The following is a 23,272-nucleotide window of genomic DNA, read 5'->3' as shown; positions in this document are numbered from 1 at the left end:
ATGGCAACATATTAGCAATCACAGCTTCTGCGAAGCATTAAAAATTCTTGAAGGTTACTTTCCTTTTACAAGCGCTTGAATTTGAAAATGAAAATACTACGGTTTTGCACCAAAGTGATGAGTGATGAATAAAAGGTTTGATAAAAGTGTCCATAAGCTGTCAGCATTTCATGAAGATCCGATTCTGTCATTTGAAGTGGAATGCTGCTAAGACGGGCTTGCAAAAGTGTTGCTTTGCTTCAAGAGCTGTAACAGCACTTAAGTCCACCCTATGGAAGCTTGGTGCATTGCTCCCTCAGCAGTGAGGATAAAGCAGAAGGAGACGAACGACAGAAATAAAAAATTAGTCCAGATTCTCTGAAGCTTCACATGAGAAACCTTTCCTTATATGAAGGTAAAGATATCAAAGTTTTGCTGTTAGTTTTGCCCACTTTGTTTCTTAAATATTTTCTAAAAACGGTTTCAGTTGGTTTATCTTTGCCTTAATTTTATTGGTTGCTTAAGGTTTATTTCGTTGTTTTTTTCTTATGGTCATGCAAAGATGTCAGCTTTTTGAACTGTCTTTTAATCCTTTTTCTTGTCATCTTTATTAAATTTACTTTTCTTTTTTGAATATCAGTGGATGTTGAACCCTTGTGAATGTTTGTGCTGTTCCTTGACAGTTACCTGTATTGCTTTATATTTTTTAGATAGAGTTCTTTTTTTCCCTGCCCTTTTTTTTTTGTCAAAAAAGAAATTGTTTTGTTGATAAATTTGATTCAGATATGTTTGTTCATAGCGTTGTCCTTAAGAACACATATAATATATTTTTGGTTAGATTTGTGAATGACAGTGTAGTATCACTTGACTGTTAATTTTATTCAAAGCACAGACATAGTCACTATTTACAGAGTATTCTGACAGCACGACACATTCATATTTTGTGAAGATGCAAGATAAAAGCGAATAATGGAAAAAGGATAGTACTATTTTGGTGGTAACAACTTCATGAGGGGCGTTTTGTAAAGCAGTCACATCATTTTATTAGATGAACTGTTAAAGTGGTAATGGTAATGTACTTGACTCATTGCCCTTCTATGTGTAAAATATGGCGTTAAAAGCATTGCACAAGCCTGTTTGCTGGAAAAAGGGTTTAGGTTAGCCCTGCCTCGTAATGTCATTATATATTACTGTCAGACAATGTGTAGTCGAACCTGTCTAAGACGATCACCCATTGTCATAAAGTCTAGAATGTTGCAGACCAATTTGCCAACAAAAAGGTATTGGGAAGTTACCTTTTCTCTTGCAGGCTTACTCTCTTACTGTCTCATTTTGTTTTAAAAGAATTGCGTAGTTGGAAAATTGAATTGAATTTTTAGAATTTTAATGAACATAGCACAGTTGCCTTTGAATTGTGCCTTTTTTATTTGCAGCATGAGCATAGTTGTTTCTTTTTGCCTTGTAATGTTTGTCTCAGACATTTTTCTGCATTTTAAATTTCATGTTTCTAAATTGCTTTGCATGGTTAATTTTTTTTAAGATCCATTTATAATCGTGGAATTAGCAGTGTCAATATAATTACCTAATCAGTTGTATGCTATCAGCAGCATCAGTATTATTTGGGAGGCGTTGGGATTCTTTATGTCGAGACCAGAGGGTTTTATTCATAGTGTCTTTTTAAAGATTTTTTTACGAAACAAAAACAAAAAAAAACATCTAAGAAGAGAAACTTGAAACTTAATGTGTCTTTCTTTGTGTGTGCACATTGAATTCTTTCTCTTGTACCTTTTTTCTTGGAAGCTAGTAAGTTTTTAGCTGATATATGTGTCTATGGAAATGTTTCCACTGACTTGTGTCTATGACCCTTTGTCATTTGTATCTGTTGTTGAATCGGTCCACCTTGAATGTGATACAAGCTCAGTCAATCGTATTCCTGATTGTCGCACGACTCAAGTTTAAATCACCAAATGGTCATTTTTTAACACATCCATTTTCTCTTGGCTCAGCGCTGTCGAAGATAGACTTACTCATTGAAGCATTAGCTTTGTAACATGCTGTACAAACTTCAAATAACGGATTCTGTATCTCTTGTTGGGTTGAAATTGAACTAACAAAATTGATATTCTCTGATAAGTAAGCACAAAAATGTCTGCTGTTAATTTTTCAGCACAGTATGTTACTTTTGTTCAAATGGCCACACAGTACATGTGAGGTTTCGTGGTAAAATCAGGCGCTTGTCAAAATAATGAAATCTGAGAAATTTGCATTTTTCGACCAGTTTGGAAATTTAAAAAATTTTTAATTATTTTTTTTTTTTGCTCGATGCCTTGTACGTCCATTCAAAAACACTTTTATTTTGTGTGGATTTTATGGGAAAACATTGATTAAAGGCACAACAAATGTAAATTTGCAGTTTCCAAGGACTCTTAAGCTATGATAGTCACCAAACTTTGGCGGTCATTTTCTCACTAATTTTACTTCTGGAAATTAGGCTACCTACCCCACTTCCTTCAATTGCAAATATCTCGACTTCTATTCAAGATAATTTGATATTTTTTCCTTCTAAAGCAAGGCAAAAGAATAACCTTTAAGATGATGCCAATAACTCCACATGCCCAAAAATTGACGTGTGCCCGATTCCACCGCGTTGTGACACATATGTCAACTAGTTTTGTGCAGGGTTTCTGATGGAAGATCATTTTGTTACTTTTTGGAAAGGGGACATGATGCTTATTTTTTTAATGATGCCTCTGCTTTTTGTTTTAAAAAAGAAAAGTTAGGATCTATTTTCACCTACGTCTAGTAGATTGGAAAACTTGGCAACTTTTCCTGTCCTTTCTAAGGAAGCCATGTCTGGATCGATAACAACAAGGGAGCCATGTATGTTCTTTTCCACACAAATGAAAATTGAGCTCATTTTCTTTTACAGTTTTTAGCTGGGCAATCATTACCCTCGACCTCCTCTTTTTAAGAAAAAAAGAAAAGAAAAGAAAAAGAAAAAACCTCAGCTCATTTTTAAAGGTTCGTTTTGTCCTTGATTGGTTGAAAATTACAGTTGTCACAGAGGAGCTGTGACAGAGGAGTTGATTTTCAGGAGAAATCTGGAAATGAAGATTTCTGAAATTATCCAGATTTTTCTTGACTTCAGGAAGATTGTTGTGAAGTATAAAAATATCCCTGATAATAGGTGTATTGGACAATATGATCCGCTTCCTTGAGGTCCAGTTGGCACATCCGTGTTAAATAGTTTGATTTGTTGTTTTTTTGTTTACTGATTTGGATATTGTATCATTAATCAGTTAACTCCTTTGCTGAGGCTCTCTAAGAAAGTCATTTGTTTTTGTTTTCGTGAAAGAACTTAGAATTTTTGACTTTGTTGTTTACTTTAGAAGATTTTTCGAAAAATTATAGTTTTGTAAAAATGTATTGCTGAATTTTATGTCTATTGGTGTTGGTTGTCGTAATGATTTCTCCGGCATATTTCTGTGACATAGTAAGATTCTATTTTGCTTCTATATTCATTTTGTATGCTTGTTCCGTGCCTCAGCGCCACTCCATGAAGGCCTCGGCGGAGCGCACTGTGTACCATTACCACTACACAGAGTGGCCAGACCACGGCGTGCCCGACTACTCCCTCCCTGTGCTCTCCTTTGTGCAGAAGTCTGCTGCCCAGAGTGGCCCCGAGCATGGACCTATCATAGTTCACTGCAGGTGAGGGAGAGAGAGACAGATAGAAGAGTGTTGTCCATATTTGGGCGGGGAAGTTGTATCCTTGTCTTATCTTATTGAGTTTAAGGCCTTAACTTGCCATGTTTACTGCAGGTGAAGGTGCATAATAGTGCACGAGTGTTTTTCATTTTTAGGTAGTGAAGTTAGATCTTTGTCTTTTCAAGTGGGTGGCTTTAACACCCGATTGACCACTGATGAGTAGACGGTACTTGTCTTGAAGATAGATTTTATTAAACAAGCCTCTCCGACGTTTTGTATCTAATCTTTTCTTCCTCTTTGTTGTTTTTTAATGTGTGGTGTCTGTGGCCTAGTGGTTAGGCTTCCGGGCTCGTACTCACTTCACCCAGGTTGGAAAGGGTACCCGGCCATAGACAGCGAAAGATCTTGTCAGTATGTTAGTGTCTTAGCGCCTATAAATGGCTGCTGGCACTGTATACTTCCCAGGAAGTTGAGGTTGTTTCAGAATGCTCTCAGGTCTGCTGTGTAATAGTATAGATTGTGAAGTGCATAGAGCTTGCTGTTGAGCTAGGATTTGTGCTATACAAATGCTATGTATTATTATTATTTGTCAATATTACTTTTTCCAGCTATAAATAACCTCTATTGTGTTTGTCGATGGGCGTCTCTGTACTCAAACAAGCTCTTTTTGGCAGGTGATTGGTAGGTGCTCTGGTGTGGTTTGCTCCTTCTTTCCTGTCATATATCTGTCTTCCTGATCTCTCCCCCTTTGTGTTTGTTACTCCTTTAAGACCCCTTATCTTCGGCATTTATGTGACCTTATTGTGTTGCAAGTGCCGTAACACTCTCACTAAAACTAAGCTAAACTCTTTGTTTTGCATGCTGCAGTGCGGGGGTGGGCCGGACAGGCACGTACATCCTCATCGACAGCATGATGGCTCAGATCCAGGACAAGAAGAGCATCAACATTCCAGGCTTCACCCAGCACATCCGACGGCAGAGGAACTTCCTGGTACAGACAGAGGTACGTCGTTTGCTATTATGTGTGGGGAAGGATACAGAACATTGGTGTAAATTATGAGATTTTATAAAATGTACTTGTTGGCTGCTTAGTACAAGGCTTTGCCATCCACCATTTTGAAAAGTGATTTAGGATGGAGTCTAACACGGAGCAGTTGTTGTGGATTCTTGCTTTGCCTTTCTTTTACTCAAGAAGTTGGCTTTTTTTAGAAACTTGGCATTTTTATTCTTTAGTGTGTGGCCCTGTATATCTGGGGAGCACACATGGATATCTACGCAGACTCCAGCCTGCTGGAGAGACAGTATTCACTGGTGCGTGCACACACACACACACAGACCCAAACATGGGTATGTGGGTATGTGCCATGCTCACACACACATGCACACACACACACACACACACACACACACACACACTCACACACACACACACACACACACACACACACACACACACAAATATCAAACACATTCTTACATACACATAAATACCCTGTCCCCCTCAACTCACTCATATGATATGTTCAAGTTACTGATTGTGATTGTGCTGACTTACCCCTCACCACCAAACATTACCCCCCCCCCCCCCCCCCCCCTCCAGGATCAGTACATCTTCATCCATTCTGTGCTGGTGGAGTACTTGCTGGGGGGCGGGTCCACCGAGGTGCGTGACGAGGCCCTGATGGATCACATGGACCAGCTACAGCGACCCTCCAAGAGCCTCCTGCTGCCCTCGCTCACCACCTCCAGCCTGCTGGAGAGGCAGTATCAGGTGAGTGGACGGTTGTTGTGGGTACCTCACCTCCTCCTCCTCCTCCCAGACTTCACTTCCTCCTCGTCCTTGTCCTCACTCACCTTCTCCACCTCCTCCTCCCTCATCTCCTCCTCCCTCACCTCCTCCAGCCTGCTGGAGAGGCAGTTTCAGGTGAGTGAATGGTTGTTGTAGGTATCTCACCTCTTCCTCCTCCCAGACTTCACTTCCTCCTCGTCCTTACCCTCCCTCATCTCCTCCTCCCTCACCTCTCCTGCTGCCTTCGCTCACCACCTCCAGCCTGCTGGAGAGGCAGTATCAGGTGAGTGGACCGTTGATATTGTTGTAGGTGTCCTAACCTTTGTCCTCTTCCTCCTCCTCCTCCTCCTCCTCCTCCTCCTCTTCCTCCTCCTCCTCCTCTTCCTCTGATCTCACTTCCTCCTCCCTGTTCTCGTCCTCTGACCTCACTTCCTCCCTCCCACCTCCTGCCCTTGCCCATGACCTCCAGCCTGCTGGAGAGACAGTATTAGGTGAGTGCACGGTTGATGTTGGTGGTACAGTGAGTGTGCTGACTCTCACTTTCTCCCTCACCGCCTTCTCATTCTCCTCCTATTCCTCCTTCTTTCCTTCCTCTTCTTCCTCCTCCTCCTCGTCCTCCTACTTCCCAGCTTGTTGGAGAGACAATAAAAGGTACGGGCGGACATTTTTGGAGGCGCTGTGATTGTGCTGACTCTCCCCTTCCCTCTCACCTTTTCAGCCTTTTTCTTCTCCTCCTCATTCTCCTCCTTACTGATGCTACCACTACTGCTGCTAAAAACTATCCAAGACTGCTTTCAGTCCCCACTACCAACGGGGACAGCAATACAGCTCTTTCATGTGACTTATTAAGTCTTTTCAGGAAGTACATGAATGATGGTATATGGGAGAGTGGGGAAGGGGGGGGGGGAGCAGATAGAGAAAGAGATCTTTGTAAACAACAGTCTTTATCTTTGTTGTACCTTGACGAACTCGTATATATGTGGTCATGAAGTAAGCAAAGTGTCATTTGGATTGTAATTGTTCTTTCTTTTACTGCAAATAAACAAGGATTTTAAAAAATACCCGAGCTTTATCTTGTCTCACAACTTCTGTGTTTTGCTTCCCCCACCCCTTCTAGCTCGTCACGGAGTACACCCCCAGCGAGCAGGACATGGCGGCCGCCCTGAAGCCCTTCAACCAGGAGAAGAACAGGCTGGGCAGCATCCTGCCCGTCAACTTGAAGAGGGTCCTTCTGCCGGCGCGGCCTGGGGTGGAGGGTTCCAACTATATCAATGCTACATATTTGCAGGTTGGTGTCAGAGTATGCACTGGAATAATTGTAATAATAATAGTAATAGTAATAATAGTAATAATGATAATAATAAATAGCATTTGTTTGACGCAAATTTCAGCAAGGTCTGTGTGCTTCATAATTTGTATCATTTTCCTTGTAGACCTGATAACATTCTGAAACAATCTCAATTTCCTTGGAAACATGCAATGGAGGCTGTCATTTTACAGGTACTAAAACACTTAATATACTGAGAAGATCTTTAGCTGTCTCATTCCGGGTACCTATTCTCACCTGTGTGAAGTGAAGAAAATTTGTGTAAAGTGCTTCACACTGGATTTGGTTCTGTCATAGTGGGGCTCTTTTTTTTTAGTTCTTACCATTTGAAAGTCAGGAGTTTGATTTTCTCATGGGGAAGCCTGCTTTATGGAGTGTCTCCCTTCTTTCTGCTGGGATACATTTCATGAGTAAGATATGAGTTTGATTTCTATGTGAGAAGTCTATTTTATCAAGTGTTGAGTCTTGGGGTAATGTTCCTGCTCAGTCCAGGTTGAACCTGAAAGAAAGGTTTAGGGCAGCCCTCTTATTAAATCTTTCAAGCTGTCTCCCTTTTTTCTGCCTTTCTTTCTTTTTCACTGCATAAAACAGCTGTTAATGTTGTGATGTGCTCTCTTCACCTAAATTAGAACTCAATACTCAAAATGTGTGGGTTGTTGGTAGGTGCGGTGGTGTAGTTTGCTGCTGCTTTCCTATCAAACATCAGGCGCTCTTATATCTCCTCCTTTTATGTGTTTGTTACTTTCTTGAAACACCTCTGTTCTTCAGTACTTATATGACCTAACTGTGTTGCAAGTGCCGTAAAACACTTATTAAACAGTGCTTCCACTCTTCCGTATTTTTACGGAAATCCATACTTTCTGCCAGTTCCGTACTTATTCCTCCATCATTATCAACTCCCTCCGAAAAAAACTGCGACTGCGTAGGCCTACCGAAATTTCGTAGCAAAAGAACCATACTCGACTTACTGCCGTCTTGTATAAATTACGGATATTTACAGTAATTCTCTCGGCAATAAGTTAATGTTATAGAGACCTGCCAGATTGCGCATTTCCTGCAATCGGCCATATTATTCCGCCATGCCCAATGCATTCATTGCGGGTTTCTAGGCAGAACAGTTTTACCTGCAGATTGATCAAAATCTGGTGAACTTTTTGTTCCAATTTCCCTCTTTCTATCATTCACTCATTCCGTCTATCTTCGGACTGTTGCCACGGCTGGAAAATATGCGCGTTGATCAAGTAAATTGATTTGTGATCTTAGACAGAAAATAACTGTCAGAAAGAAACTTGCTTGCAAATTAATTGTCTAGATCTAGAAAAATTTTCAATGCGAAGATTCTACAGCGCGGGAACGCGAATAGGGCCGCAATGAAAGAAATCTATGCTAAAACTACTCAAATCCAGAATAATTCGAAGTGGTGTTCCCAGGTTGTGACATACAACATTTAGAAGTGAAAATTGGAGGAAATTAGGTTATTCGCTGGGTAACTGTATTGTGAAGGTACATATCTATTCATTATTCCCAGGTTTGCCTTGAATCAATGGTGCGATGACAAATAAATTGAATTATAGTAGCAATGGAAGGGGAACCTGCTTTTAAACATTGCCCGCATTAGGTGAAGAAATCAAACAAGACAAATGTTGACGAACAAATACATGTTGTGAGTTGTAGGCAATCTCTTCAAACAGGCTCCCAAATGCCATTTTTAACCCTCTAAAAGCACTAAATTTCAATTTCTTCGGGGGCTTTGCCCCCTGAACCCCCACCGGGACGCTGTCCCTGGACCCTTGTGGGGATGCGGCCCCTAGAACCCCGGCAGAATTTTCCTTACTTTTCAGCTTCAGCTGGTGGAAGCACTGATTAAAACAAAAGTTAAAAATGTGTCCAAATCATGCTCACTTGCCTGAAATTATAACTCAGCAGCAATATTCAATCACTTCTTCTGTGTTGAGAAGGTGGTTGGAGGGTGCCACTGGCAGATCCTACTTCTTTACTTTTACTCTGTTGATTCTGTCTGTCTGTTGTCTTACTTTTTCCCAGCACTAAAGTACTGTTATTGTGTCGATGTGCTTCTCTTTACTCAAACAAACAAACATTGGGTGTTGCCAGGGCTACCGCAAGTCTGCCGAGTTCCTGGTGACGCAACATCCAACAGTGGACACCATGGAGGACTTTTGGCGCATGGTCTGGGACAAGAACTCGCCCGTCATCGTGGTGCTCTCTGAGTTTGATGATATTGTGAGTACACACACGCACACTCGCGCGCTCACACACACACACACACACACACACACACACACATTGTTTTTATACAAGGCTAGTTACATTTTTAAGACTGAAAATAGAGAAAGGATGGAGAAAAGTGGTTGCCCGGTCATCTTTGGTGCCTCAATGGTAATCTAGACTAAGGGATAATTCCTAATTATAATTCCTAGTTATGTTAGTATTACTTTACTTTTTACTTTTTTCTGTCCTCTTGTACCACAAGGTGTCAAGGTGTGGAGGAGAGGTGCAATTGCAGATAGTTGTGGGTCAGGTGTGTTGTGGCGTTGCCTTTTGGATTGTCATGTTGCTGTTTTAGAGGGTCTCTTTGACTCTGGCGATCCCATCTTTTTCTTGCTCTTCCTTTTGCCTCAAAGCAGTCAAATCTAATATTGTAGGATTTTGAGGCTGGCTGTTGTTGCCCCATTCTCATGTGTCCAAACCATTTGGTTTGTTGTCTTTCCGTGTAGTTACATACGTAGTGGATTTTTAATGACCCAACTTACTTCTTGCATGAAAGCAGATTGTGTCCGATCTCGCTTTATTAGAGATGGCAAGTGTCCCCCCACCCCCATTTTGTTGTGTGTAATGGTGGGGGTGTTTCCAGGATGGCCTTGTACACCCTAATAAACAACACTGTTGGGGTTTGCTTTTGTTAACACGGTTGTCCTTGTGGATATAGGGGTCCATGTGTTGGGCTTTGTTCTTTTCTTTCCCACTGTTGTTTCTGTCTCGAGTACTGTGGGTGGTTGATTTGTATATTTCTTTCTTTTTAAGTGCTGTTGTTAAGTTTATTTGTATAATGTTTCTATTGTCTTGAGTACTGCAGGTGGTTGATTTGTGTATTGTTTCTTTGATTTTGAGTACTGGTGTCAGTTTATTTGCATAATGTTTCCATCATCATGAGTTACAGGCGATTGATTTGTAAATTGTTTATTTCCTCTTCAGTACTGTTGTTTGGATGGTGGGCACTCTTGTGCGCTCTGCTATCTCGTGTCATTTTCAGTAATTGTATTTTTCTTGCTTTGCATTTGTGTGTAGGAGTACAAGGAGTTCTGGCCCCCCAAGGGCAGCAGTATAGAAGTGGACGCAGGGAACTTTCGCCTGACCATGAAGGAAGAGCCCGTTGCTAATGAGGGGCAAGGGTTCGTTACCTATGAGTTCATCCTGGATTCCATTCAGGTGGGTAGCTTTTTTTCGGTGGCCACATTTATGTTGGAGCTTTGTAACTTATGGAAATGCTTTATATAAATGACATGTACTATTATTATTATTATTTCGATAAAATTGCAAAACTGGTGGAAAAAAGCCTTTTTCTTCGATTTCATTATTTTGATGACTGCCTGATTTCACCACAATGACTCACTATTATCATCATTGTAGTTGTTATAATAATAATGTTTTCATGTTTTCTTCTTTTTCTGATAGTTATTATTGTCATTGTTATAATGACAATGTTATCTTATTTTCTTCTTTTAACAATTATTATTATTATTATTGTTATTATTATCTTTATTATTATTGTTATTGTTATTTTTATCTTTTTTGTTATTGTTACTATTATTGTTGTAATTGGTATTATTGTGGGGGGTTTTTCAGTATGACTACACGCTGATGACGCGCATCATCTGTGTCAGCGGCTGGCCTAGCATGTGGGAGGGCCACAGTGTGTTCAGCCCCATCTGCCACGCCTTCGACTTCCTCAACTCACTAGAGTGTGGGCCCATCGTGGTCATGGACAGGTTAGTTGGGAACCAAGTTTGAACAGGTCAATTCTACAGACCTGGCACACGCTTATGTGCCTGGAGAGTCCCTTATTGTAAGCGCCAGTATGCGCACATGTGCATAATTTAAAAGTGTATAATTTTGAAGCTAAAATACGAGCTTAACCATTTAGTTGTCAGGGGGTATGGGTTCCTACTGTCAGCACTGATTTTCAGTTGAGCTCGTTAACCAGGATAGAAGTCTCTTGTCTTAGTTAATTGACTCACGGTCTAGATTTAGCCCTTTCTTGACATTTCGGATCCTGTTTTTTAAAAATTGTGTCAATTTTCTCACACTTCTCATTCCATTCATTATCGATTACTTACAAGCCTAGCAGTAGAGCAACACTAGCAAATTTTATACCAATATGTGCGTCTTTTATTCCAGAATACAAATCCCTGCAGTACTTGTGCTAAAACTCCGTACAGAAGAATCAGAGCCAAGTGATTAGCGTGCCCTCCATGTAACGTCATATAGGCAACCACGAGTGGCAAATTTTGCCAACTTGCGTGGCGTACATGGTGCGCCACACGGCCAAAAATGACATATTTTTACTACGTACCTACACGTACGTAGGTCGTAAGGGAACGAAGGGGTTAAAACAGGGCTAGCTAATCTATTATATTGTTATGCCTTCCTTCTCCTTTTTCATCGACCCCATTCTCCTCATCCTTCCCCCGCCCTCCTCTTCCTTCTCCTCCCCCTTTTGTCTTTTCATCTTTCTCTTCTTTGCTTATCCTACTCCCTCCCCTATCCCATCTCCTTTGCCCAGGTTTGGCGGTGTGGAGGCCGGTCAGTTCTGTGCGCTGTGGACTCTCCGTGACCAAGTGTTGTCGGAGAAGTGTGCCGATTTCTATCAGGTGGCCAAGCTGTATCACTACAAGCGGCCGGGGATTATTGGGAAACAGGTGAGCCTATATCTGCTGAATTTTTAGTTTGTGCTGGCCTTTTTTTCTTTTTTTTTTTTTTTTGTGTGTGGCTGATATATCAATGTGTTTGATAGCACCCTGTGATGTCATTTCTTGTATGCAGGAAGGTTTTTTGTGGGTTTTAAATTTTTTTATTATAATTGAAATATCAATGTTAAAAAACATGACATTTTTATAGCTGATGTATCAGGATGTGAAATAGCACCCTGTATCTCCTCTTCTTCACAGGGTTTTTTTTTGTGTGGTTCTAAATGACTGATGTCTCATAGTTTTTAAAAAAATGTCGTATATCTCCTCTTTCTTCTCTAGATATTTTTATGACTAATGTGTCTCAGTGTTCAAAAGCACCCTATGTCTCCTCTTCTTGTATGCACTAGATTTTTTTGTGACTGATATCTCAATAATCAAAGGAATCCTTTACCTCCTCTACTTGTTTGCGGGATTTTTTAAATATAATGACAGTGGTGTAGAGCAGTGTTGAAACAGGGCTGAGAATTGTCAGCGTAAAGGCGGAATTCTGCTCATTGCAACACCGCCGTAGGCTCATCCGAACGCCTCTTTTGCCTTTTTCCCCAGAGTTTCGTATTATAATAATGTTGTAAAAATAAAAAAACGAATTGAATAAAAAAACAAAAACATAATAATTTTAGTTTTTTAACTGCTCGCTGGACAAAACCGAGGTGCATACGCATCCGCGTATCGGCAGATACCATTCAATCGAGTACTTTATATTCTTCTTCATTACTGATAGAATCGCATTCAGTTGTGACAATCGAGTACGTAACAAGATTGTTAACTCAACCAACACAAGTGTCCGCGGAAGTCCGTGCATTGCTTCAGATGGTGCTGCAGTCTTTGTTTTGAAGCTCTATTTGGTTTCTCCAGAAGAAGAATAGGAATAGCACAGTTTGTTAGTTTCACTTTTGTTGTTTTTCACACAAGTAGGGTAACTGTTCACAAAGTCAGATCTTTTTCGAAGAGGGTGCATTTGAATTTTGAGGACACTTTTTTAATTGGCTCAAAGACAGGAATGAACTATCTTGTTATACACCACCTGTGCTTTGGCCCATGCATGTCACAACACTGTAACCTTTTTTTAGGGGGAGGGGGGGGGGGTTCTTGTCTGCTTGTTCTTCATCATGGCGAAGCGCACTGTTGGTATTCTTTCGAGAGGAGATAAGTTTGATGATGGTGATGTCAGTAACCCGTCGTGCTGGGAATATTTTTTTCCCATCTCAAGAATGATGTAGATTCTATGTACAATGTATAGTAATGGTTTATTTTCTTTTTGACAGTATTTGGGAAGTTATTATTTTTCTCTAAAATTAGGGTGACAAATAAGACCTCAAACCCTTCCAAAATATTCCGATTTAGCTATTTTATGCCTCGTTTTTTCAAAATTTTCCGGGGGGACAACCCCCTAGTTTTTAGCCTTTTTTGTGGTATGCCATTGTCAGCCCTGTTAAACAACCCTCAATAAAACATCTTCGTTTTTCATTGGGATTTGTTACTTTATTAACATCTGGTTTGTCTATTTTTTTTGTGGGGTTACTATCATCTCTGTCTTGATGAGTTGGTTGTTGGTGGGTGGTCTGGTGTGTTTTACTCCTTTTTTTTCTATCAAGCATCTATCATTCTTATCTCTCCGCCTTTTTTTGTGTTTTTACTCTCATGGTACACCTCTAATCTTCGGCACTCATTTGACCTAATTGTGTTGCAAGTGTTGTAAAACTTAAAGTAAAAAAAAAGAATCGTCTTGACATGAGTGATTTTTGGATACTCTTATGCCGTCTGCTCCTGCTTTTACCTTTCAGTATTTGTTGCTTTTTACTGATGTTTGTTCTGTGTGGTTGCAGGAGGACTACCAGTTTCTGCACCGTGCCATGGCTGCTTTCTACAAGCACTGTCGGGAGGAGCATGCCGCCAATGGTAGCTCCTCCCCACGACATCACCATATAGACATTTTCCACCACAACTCGGCCCGCAAGAATGGCACCCTCCCTCGCAGCAATGCCAACAACAATGCAGCGCCAGCGCCCGTGAGCAACAGTACCCCCAGCAACATCACCGATGCGGCCGTCCCTCGGGCAGGCACAAGGATCGGACGTAGCAGCAGTGGTGACAGTGTTGCCAACAGCAACGGTAACAACAATCCTAGTACCCCGACCAATGAAGAGGCAAAGAAAACAGAAACCAACATCTAGACTTTTATGAAGCTGAGTAGTTAAAGAACTGAATCGGAAAAGAATACCTTTAGTTCTTCTGTAGATGAACTGGGTACATGGAAAAGTGAATGTCAATATAATTCACAAACTGTATAAAGGAGGAAAATCTTTTGTTCTACAATAGATGTATTGGTCTATGGAAAAGTGAAAGTGAAGCTTAATAATGATCTGCCATCTTTTTGATGGATCATGTGAGATTTGTTGGGGGCTCCACTGCATGGTTCTGTCTGTAACCTTAATGTGAAAATGAGCTGAGATGATAAGGTACAGAAAGCATTTCTTTATTTTACAGTGCATCTTGATTTTCATAGAGAGAGTTTTGTTGTCAACTTGGATATGCATCGTAAGATTTTCACTGATTTACGAGTCGTTGATGGAGGCCCTGGTGTAGTCCGCTTCTATTTTTATTACCAGTGTTTCCATTCTCGTGATCCGTTTCTTGCAAACATAGGATTTTTTCGCTCTGACTCTATGTAATCTACAGCTTGGTTCTCTCTCGATTCGCACTCACGGTTAAGTGAGTGATGGCAGTATGTGCATCCGTGGCAGCAAATGCTTCTGTCCGTAAGAGGACATGCGTGATAAGTGAAGTGGTTCTGGGCCATGGAGTCAATGGGGTGCTCGAGACTATCAATTATTTCGTTGGCTTTCTTTGTGAGGGTCTTGAGTTTATAGACACTGTGGCTCATGGTTTTCTTCTGTGACCAGTACTGCTGGATGTGGAGCATGAAATTAGCTAAATGATTATGATAATAATAATACATGGCATTTATACAGCACATTTCCATAATTTACTATCCTGAATGTGCTTTACAAGACATTATTAGTAGCTTACAGATGTATTAAGATACATTCATGTACAAGGGCACACAAAATGACACATACGGATTTACGTATAAATGCATGTATTCAGGAATATAGGCAGTGATGGATAAGTATAGAAACAATTTATGTAAATAAGTTTAAGAAAAATGGACCAGATGAAAATGCTGCGAACAACTGAATTGTTACAACGTAATATCTCAGTCTACTACACAGAAGCTTTTTAAAGATATATGGTACTAGAAGTATTCAAAGGCATCTTGGTGGTCTAGCAGCCTCTCCCTCTCACTGGTTTTTACCGCTTCCTTTCTTTTTAAGTCAGGTAGCATGTTTTGGGAAAACTTGGAGGCATTGCAAAAGATTCTTTTGTTGAAGTCTAGCAAGTAAAGAATTGCAGAAATCTAATCTTGACAATACAAGTGATATTGCTAGTATTCTGGTTATATTTTTGTGAAGGTACTTTCTTATGCTTCCTATTTTCCTGAGCTGGTTGTAAATTCATTTGCAAAGCTCTCTTTCATAGAAAGACACGGACAGATTGTGGTCAAGAACTATGCCAAGGATTTTTACTTTGTTGCTGTCACTTATTCCATGACCATTGATGTCATACCATACTGTTGTATGGTGTGGATGACAGGACCCAGGTTTGAATCCTCGGTGAGGCAGACATCCTTGAATTTGGTTTGTTTGGGGTTTTCAAAGCAGTCCACCTACCTGGATAAGTCCATTTGGAGATGAACATTGAATTTGGTATTTATGCCCTTTTAATAACCTTACAGTGTTGAAAGGTGTCAAGCTCTTTCAATTTTTTATTACTGCTATAATTTGTGGTGTAGTGAGTATACTGGCAGTGAGCCTGATAAAGTAATAAAGCACGCATGGTTGGCTGGATAGCTATATAAAGTTCTGATTGTTGGAATAAAACACATAGGTGGGCCAGATTGTGTGCGGAGTGGGTTTGATAGATGCCATGAAGAACTTCAACTTAAAAAAAATATCCATTTAAAACAGCCTAGCCATATGATGCCAAATCCATGAGGACCAGGCAAAATGCCTTCCCTGGTCAGTTACTGACCCCTGCTTTTGAGCCTCACTACATTGTCAGCAAATATATGTATATATTCGTATGTGTGAGCTGTACTACAGAATATGATATTTTTCCTATTCGTTTTTAACAAACACTTTGAATGTACAGTGTGCTTTGGTGTATGAGAATTTTTATATAAAGCACTTATATATGAGTTTTTTATACTTCTAGTATCATTTTCCTTTTGTTTGAGGATTTTTTGTACTAGGCACCCCTGTGAGTTTTGTACAATTATGGTGTCTGCGATGTGTGGAAGTCTTTGTATCAAAAACTTCTGTGTGAGCTTTGATCTATTCTGATATCTGTTGGAGGAGATATGCCAATTATTTGCCGTGAAAATGGTAGTTGCTATGGTGCTGACAAGTATATTTGATGAAATTAAACTTCTGCTGCAATCAGATTGGATCAGTGCTTCCTGACCTTTGTCTGTCATTTGCTTCAGCATTGCGGCAAAACTTCATCCAAGCAGATTCAATTTTGTTTTGTTTTCAGTCAGTCTCCCCCTGCAGTTGAGTTCACTCACCTCTCAAGTAACTTTGGTTCCTTATGGATTTTTGCTTCTCGCTGTAATTTTCAAGCTTAGTCAGTTTTTCTGCTGTATAAGCACCTAGGTTATATTATATTTTTAGAAAAATTATAGTAGAGGGTTTTTACGGCGCTCGCAACTGCATAAGATCATATGAGCGCCATAAGTTGTGTTGCTAGACACATCCTTTTTTATAGAGCTACAGCTGGTAAGCTGCTTAAGGTTCAGTTCACCATCCATTTGAATGCTAAAAATAACTTTAAGGAATTTCATTGAGCTTCATTGTTACCAGCCTCTTTGCCCTTAGCCTGTTCCTTGATCTCTGGGTTTTAAAAGCTCATGGACATAATTATGAAATAGTTCAACTCACTTTTGCTGTAACAAAGTGCATGAGTGAAGAATCTGTGTCCAGGTTTTTTTGTTTTCACTTGAGTTTTAGTGGTAGCACTTTGATAGTTTCCCTTCACAGCCAGAGTGTGGCATGATGTGGGATTTTGTGAGGGGCCTTTCCATGATTTTGTTGATGTGAAATCTGGTAGGTTTGTTTGTTTTTTCTTCTTTTCGAGATATAACGGTTTTGTGTGACCTATAGATTTTCCTTGGTACAGTATTAGTGAGCTATTTTGTGCAGCTGATAAAAGTTTTCCTTGACATTTCTATAGGATAGGGGTAAACTGTTTTGTTACAGTCGTGTGTAGTTTATGCTCTTTTGCTATCACTTAAGCCCTTCTGTATTGCAGGTTTGCTTGTTTTCTTCTCGTGTATTTGGGTAGTTTAGATTTTGGAGGTTTTAAAAAAAATATTTAATGATTCAACCCATACACCTCATGCCAGGTAACTCAAAAATGTGTTTTTAAATGTTGAATCTAATGGCGTCCTTTTGATTCCTGGCCCCATGAACTGACAGGCCCTGGCACTTGAGCTACTGTGGGTCGACTGCTATGTTCTCACCCACTGAGGGTTTCACTCAGTGCACAGAAGGGGCCATTGGGTTAAGTTAATGGGATAATGAGAATGTGAGACTGCTATTGCGTTCAGTGCTGGCCCTAGAATATGACTTGACTTGTTGACTCACCTCTGTGTGAAGTAGCTGTCTCTGACTGGACTCTGTGCCACAGGGCTAAGCGGCGCAGAGAAGCTCTGAAATGTTGAAGGATTCCAATCTCAGATTCCACTGGAACAATTTGCGCTGAGGAATTTTCCATTCCAAAAATGTAAATGTAAAGATGCCCATAGTTCTTTTGTGTGTGTGCACGCACGCGTTAGTCGGAGAAGGAAGATTGAAGTGAGAGGGGCGTAATGCGACTCGTGGATGGAACAAATTTATTTTCAGTCCAGATGGTGGCACTTTGCTGACCTTGGAGGGAATCTTGTTTCAGGAGCAGAAACTGTGCCATGTTATGGGGTGTGTTGAGTTGTTGTAGTTGTTATGCCAGCATCGAAATCAAGGACTTTGTGTATAGTTTATATGGCTGAAAGAGAATTTATTACTTCTCGCAGGTACATTGTCGGTTTATGAAGCACAACATAGGTGGGGAAGTTCCTTGCTTTGAATCCTGCTGTGTTGTGCGTATTTATGTCATTATATTATGTCTTGACAAAAGAGCTGCTTGTTTTATATATCTGTAACACAGAAAACCATATTTTGATGCAATGCTAATATTTATAAATGTACAGATGACACTGTAAAGGACTCTTTTCGAAGATGACTCATTTTTGTTGTTGTTGTGTATATTGTATTATGATTTGAGATAATTTTTATACAGATGTGTTTGTATGAGTTCCAGGGCTTGTGTTGTGATTGTAGGATGGTATATTTTTCTAAGCTTGTAGTTATGGATCTGGCTTTTCTTTTCAATTATTTGCTATATGTCCGGTGTTTCTCTCCTGAGGCATTCTACAACTGTTTCTGGAACACAATGTGTCCTCATCTTTGCATTCTCTTGTGGTCATGAGGGGAGAACAAAGGTTAGAGACTGGAGAATGGTTAGTGTGTACAACTGATTTTAGTTTTATAATGTGTACTCTGGTTCTTGGTTTTATAGTGTGTAATCGATTTCTTGGCTTAGTTTAACTGAGTTTCGACGTGCCTAATGTTATTTTGTTGTTATTCTGTGTGAAGCATTATATATACCCTTTAGTAATTATAGATAAGTACCGCTTTTGTGTGTTCATGTGCCCAATAGCTACAATGATACACACCAGAGGGATGTTGGGGACTGCGAAATAAAATATTAAAGTTGTTTTCTTTTTAAAAATCAACAGGGATTAAAAAGAGAATTGGGCAAATTGTATGAAACAATGTTTCTCTTTCTGACATTCATGTTCTTTCAGTCTTGAGTAATCTTTATTTGTCTATTTTTCATGTAAAAGGAGATTCTTTTTTGTAGGCTTGCTGCTGCTTTCTTCTTTTTGTTCTACTATTTGTTGGCTGCTCCGACTTTGGTGTGTTCATTTATTCAAAGTAATGCGATGTGGCTAATTTTATTCATTGAGTTGGAAGGCCATTTGCTGTCAATATTGCTTTTGAATTGTCTCCAATGTAAGGTCTGCATTTTAGAGAAAGTAGTTGAAACACGGGGTGACTCTTTGTCCTCTAAAATGAGTTTGAGTGATGGAGACATTTTTTCTACTGCATAAGATTTTTTTTTTTTAAATCAAGTAAGCAGTCTTTGCTGTGCCAACATGTATTTGGTCTTTGTTAATTGTAAAACTTAAAACACGAAGAGAACTTCATGACATGAATTTTTCGACAGAGATAGAGGAGAAAGCGGCTAGACTAAAAGCTGGTTTATGTATAGGGATTGGGAATAAAGTGTGTGACATGCGGTCTGCATAGTGAAAACATAGCCTGGTCTGAACTATTTACAGTATTATTTGCACTGCCAAACCTAGACTCCACGCTTTTTGATGTATGCGCTTTTGGTTGTGGTTTTTATAGGTGTAATAGTGGGAGAGAGTCTGAACTTGTGCTGGGCTGGTCAGAAGTCACGGCCAGGTCTTTATGTCATCCTTGTATGTTCTTGAAGAATCTTAAAGAATGGTAGGAAAAAAATATACGGAGGTGTGGATAAAGTTTGGACATCTTTTTGAACGGTATTTTAGGAAAGTAGCTCAAGGTTTTGCTCGTTCATGCTTCAACATGAACATTTCTACTAGAAAAAACAACATTATAGTTACACATGTACAAAAGTGTTCACTTATTTAATGGGGCTTTAAGTAGTGATCAGATCTTTTGTGTCCTAGGTTCACTTTAGTTTTCCATATATGAAAAGAAGTGTTGTCTCAGAGGTTAGTGTGGTTCAGGCCCGAGGAAGACCTAGAACAACATAACATGTCCATCACAGACGCTACACACCTAACACAGGACCGAAACCTGCACCTCCCTCAACACCGTAAGGATACCAGAGGAAGGAAAAAAGTAAAAGTAAGAAAAGTTTGGTTCAGAGGGTTACAGGTGTGGATCTACAGGCATCTGTGGTGTAGCTGGTAAATTCACTAGAAAATGCTGAAAATCTTAATTTGACACCTGCGAGGGAAACATTTTTTATCACCCAGCCTTGATGAGCCCTGAGGGGCAGGGTGGACATTAGATTTCAAGATCAAGAATTTCGTTGTTGTTTCCTTTCAGGCATAGATCTGTTGGTAAAATTGATCTTTTGATAATTGGCTTGGTCATGGGTTTTTTGACTCTCCCTGTACGAGGAAATGTAAGGTCTCAGGCACGAATGTTTTGTGTACCTTGTTTAGGGAAGGGTTGGAAAGTTCGACAGTTGCATTACTTCTTTTTCTGTGTCTCTTTGTGACTTTGGTCTGTTGTATCTGGGTTTTTTGGGGTTATTTTTTCATAACACTGTAATATGATTGATCTATTCATCTGTTTCTCTGTAATTTTATGATTTAGGGAACAGGAATCCTGCTAGATCCCTGCTTTGGATGTGTGAATCTATGAACCCACAGCTGTGAGATTTGTTTGTGTGATAATTAAATCATTCTAGTCTGAAAGGTCAGAGGTTGTGTCAGAAATGTTTATATTGGAAGGCAGACATGAGTGAAAGCGAGCGATGCTCACCCCTATATAAGAATTAGACTGCTAAAATATGTGAGAGATGGTGGGAATTATTACTGCTATCATGTATGACAATTCATCTCATTTAATCAAAACTCAAATTGTATTTTGGTGTGTGCAGCCCAAGGCACTTTAGCAACATTTTTTTGTCTTTTTCTTTGCTTTAGGGCTGCTGATGCTGTATGTGTGTGTGTGTGCGCGCGCTTGTGTGTGTGTGTGTGTGTGTCTCTGTGTTTGTGTGTGTGAATATTGTCGCCTCAGAATTATTTTGTTAAAGGTGCCTCTCTGATTTAAGTACACTTTGGACCAAATAATTCTGAAGCGACGATATGATTAGAGAGAATGGAGTGATAATTATGTGGGGTTATTTACAAGTACTGTAGTGTAGGCCTTTCCACCAGGTATGGAAATGGGTGGGTGGGTGGGGGAGGGGGGGGGTATGATATCAGTGACCTCCCCACTCTCATGTTTTAAGAAGCACAAATCCTTCTGTTGGTGTTAATTTTCTGTAGATATACACAAGCAGGCAAGGTACTTATATAACTCTAATTCTTTCTAATGGGACTACTCTATTACTTTGCCTTTCTGTATGTATTGTAGTTTTTTTGTTTATTGTTGCGAGTTGGGGAGCACATAAGGTAAGATGATTCCTGGGTCAAGAAAGTAACATGACTTACAGGAGAAGCTGCTTCGCCTCTGTACCTCTGTGCTGTTTTCACACAAAGCTGCAATTCTTAAAAGAAGATAAGATTTCAATTAAATTGTTTTGGGTTTTTTAAAATGTGGAATTGTGTAATACCCAAGACTGAATTTTGGGAGGGTCGAGTGCATCATGTGCATTTCGATTGCTCTATATAAGACTCTGACATGCTTCATTTTTCTGAATAGGGTTTGGCGAAGTCTAACACTGTGCAGTTGATTTTCAGTTGGAGGATGTGTGTGTGAATGAGAACGTTGCTACTGCTTGCTGTGACGTACCTCGAGAATAAAACCATGTATACATCTGTGTAGTCCTCGCTCATGGTGGTGACCCTAGCTGCTCTTGCTCATCTACTACAAAGCTACTCCTCACGCTGACTTTTTGTTGTTTTATATACATATACACACGTATATCATTGATATATACTGTAATATTATGCATATATGTCATACACCAGTCACATAAATACATTTATATATATTGACATAATATTGCTATGACATTGCATTGCTGCTTGCCTGTATTATTTGTAAGTTTTACAATTTTTATGAATATTTTTGTACAAGTGCGTAGGTCTTCGTTCTCTACCATTATTTGTAAATCCATTTAATGCTGTCGTGCGTCTATTTTTGACTCATTGTTCTCATCGTTCTTTTCAACTTGCCTGATCCTGGATTCAAGCACGCATCTCTTCTTTCTCCACCCACCTTTCCTTTCCCCCACTTTAAAAAAAAAAAAAGAATTGATCATGGGATAGCCTTATTTTCATGAGTGCATTATACTTGGAAAAATTTTGTACCTTTGAATTCTATGTCTGTTTTGTATCAGTGTTCTTCATTCGTTGTGTTCTCTTGACCCGACAAGAGCTGACTTAACTTCTACTCCTGCTCTATTGCTCGCCCCCCCCCCGAATCATATTGCTCATTGTAATATCCTTGCTCCTGAGTCTGTTTTTGTTCAGTCTTCTCATGCTTATTGAGTGTAAGGAGCAGTTTGATCTATGATGGGCTGTAATTTTGGTTGAAAAATTCTCATTTTACTTTCTTTTCCTGCTAGAGTCTCTCGAATTAAGTGCTATGACTGCAAGTATAATTTGCTAATGTGAGTCAAATTTGAACAGTATCACTTGTAAAAGATCTGTACAACCTTTTTTTCCTAGTGAATGAAATAGCTTGTTTATGTAGCTTTATTAAGGAATATACATGTATTGGTATTTTGAAACATTAAATTGTTAGTTTTGTCATATATATTATACTGATACTGAAGAGTAGACATGTTGTGAGCTGAATGGGGGTGTCAGAATTTATAATGATATAGACATAGTTAATCGTGACCTATTTTTGAACTATTCCTTCGGATGTTTTAAGCTCAATGGTGAATTTTGTGAGATTTAAATATTGAATAGCACATAGAGTTTTTTTGCCGATTGTCGGGAAACAATAGAAATGATATGTTATCTTTTTTCAGCAGTTAGTAGGAAGGGAGGCAGATGGGAGAGGAAGCAAAATTTTGTTCAGAATTGGAACAATGTAGGCAAAAAGAATATTGGAGGGTTGACTAAGAAACTTAACTCTTTAAACCCCATCGGACATTGGGGGCGTCCGACGGTAATAACCCTGTTCCCCTCAGCGTCCCGATACTAGTAACAACATTTTCGTTTTATTTAGTGCTAGTATTTGCTTGTTTTTCTGAACTATTCCAAAACCAAGTCTTTTGGTATGACTAAGCATTTTTTTCCGCCATTTAGAAGTTGGAGGCAAGCTTTTGGGGTTATAGTGAGACATAGTGTGCCAGGTTTAGGTGACTGTAGAAAAGTCTCCGGGAAACGGTGGAAAAAACTCAGGGTTTAAATAATTAAGCAAAGTTCCGTGATGTTTCACGTTCACATGTTCATGATAATGGCCAGTGTTCACAACTGTGCTTTCAATACTTTCATGTCTGTCTTACATTTCTGTAGTGTCAGTAGAAAATCAAAACTTACTGCAGTGATTAGGGTTTTTTTAAATATGCTTTTAAAGCTGTTGTTTTTAACTATTTTCATGCACATTTTTGCTTCATTGCCTCTGAAAATGGGACACCCCC

General features: G+C 39.6%; 1 protein-coding gene across 1 annotated transcript in view; it reads left to right on the top strand.

Moving 5' to 3' along the window:
• The window catches only part of LOC101852851 (tyrosine-protein phosphatase 99A), a gene marked incomplete in the record, with an annotated part of 96,206 nt that extends 74,277 nt beyond the window's left edge, over positions 1–21,929 (top strand). Inside the window, 9 exon segments of the mRNA XM_013082782.2 lie at positions 3,527–3,690; positions 4,555–4,690; positions 5,288–5,458; positions 6,594–6,764; positions 8,916–9,044; positions 10,110–10,250; positions 10,668–10,810; positions 11,605–11,740; positions 13,618–21,929. Coding sequence (XP_012938236.1) covers positions 3,527–3,690; positions 4,555–4,690; positions 5,288–5,458; positions 6,594–6,764; positions 8,916–9,044; positions 10,110–10,250; positions 10,668–10,810; positions 11,605–11,740; positions 13,618–13,965 — 1,539 coding nt within the window.
• Between the last annotated feature and the right edge of the window lie 1,343 nt (positions 21,930–23,272).

The sequence above is a fragment of the Aplysia californica genome, unplaced genomic scaffold, assembly GCF_000002075.1.
Source record: "Aplysia californica isolate F4 #8 unplaced genomic scaffold, AplCal3.0 scaffold00194, whole genome shotgun sequence".
Taxonomy (NCBI): Eukaryota; Metazoa; Mollusca; class Gastropoda; order Aplysiida; family Aplysiidae; genus Aplysia; species Aplysia californica.
The sequence above is the reverse complement of the archived record's forward strand: the minus strand, read 5'-3'. Positions and strand labels throughout refer to the sequence as shown.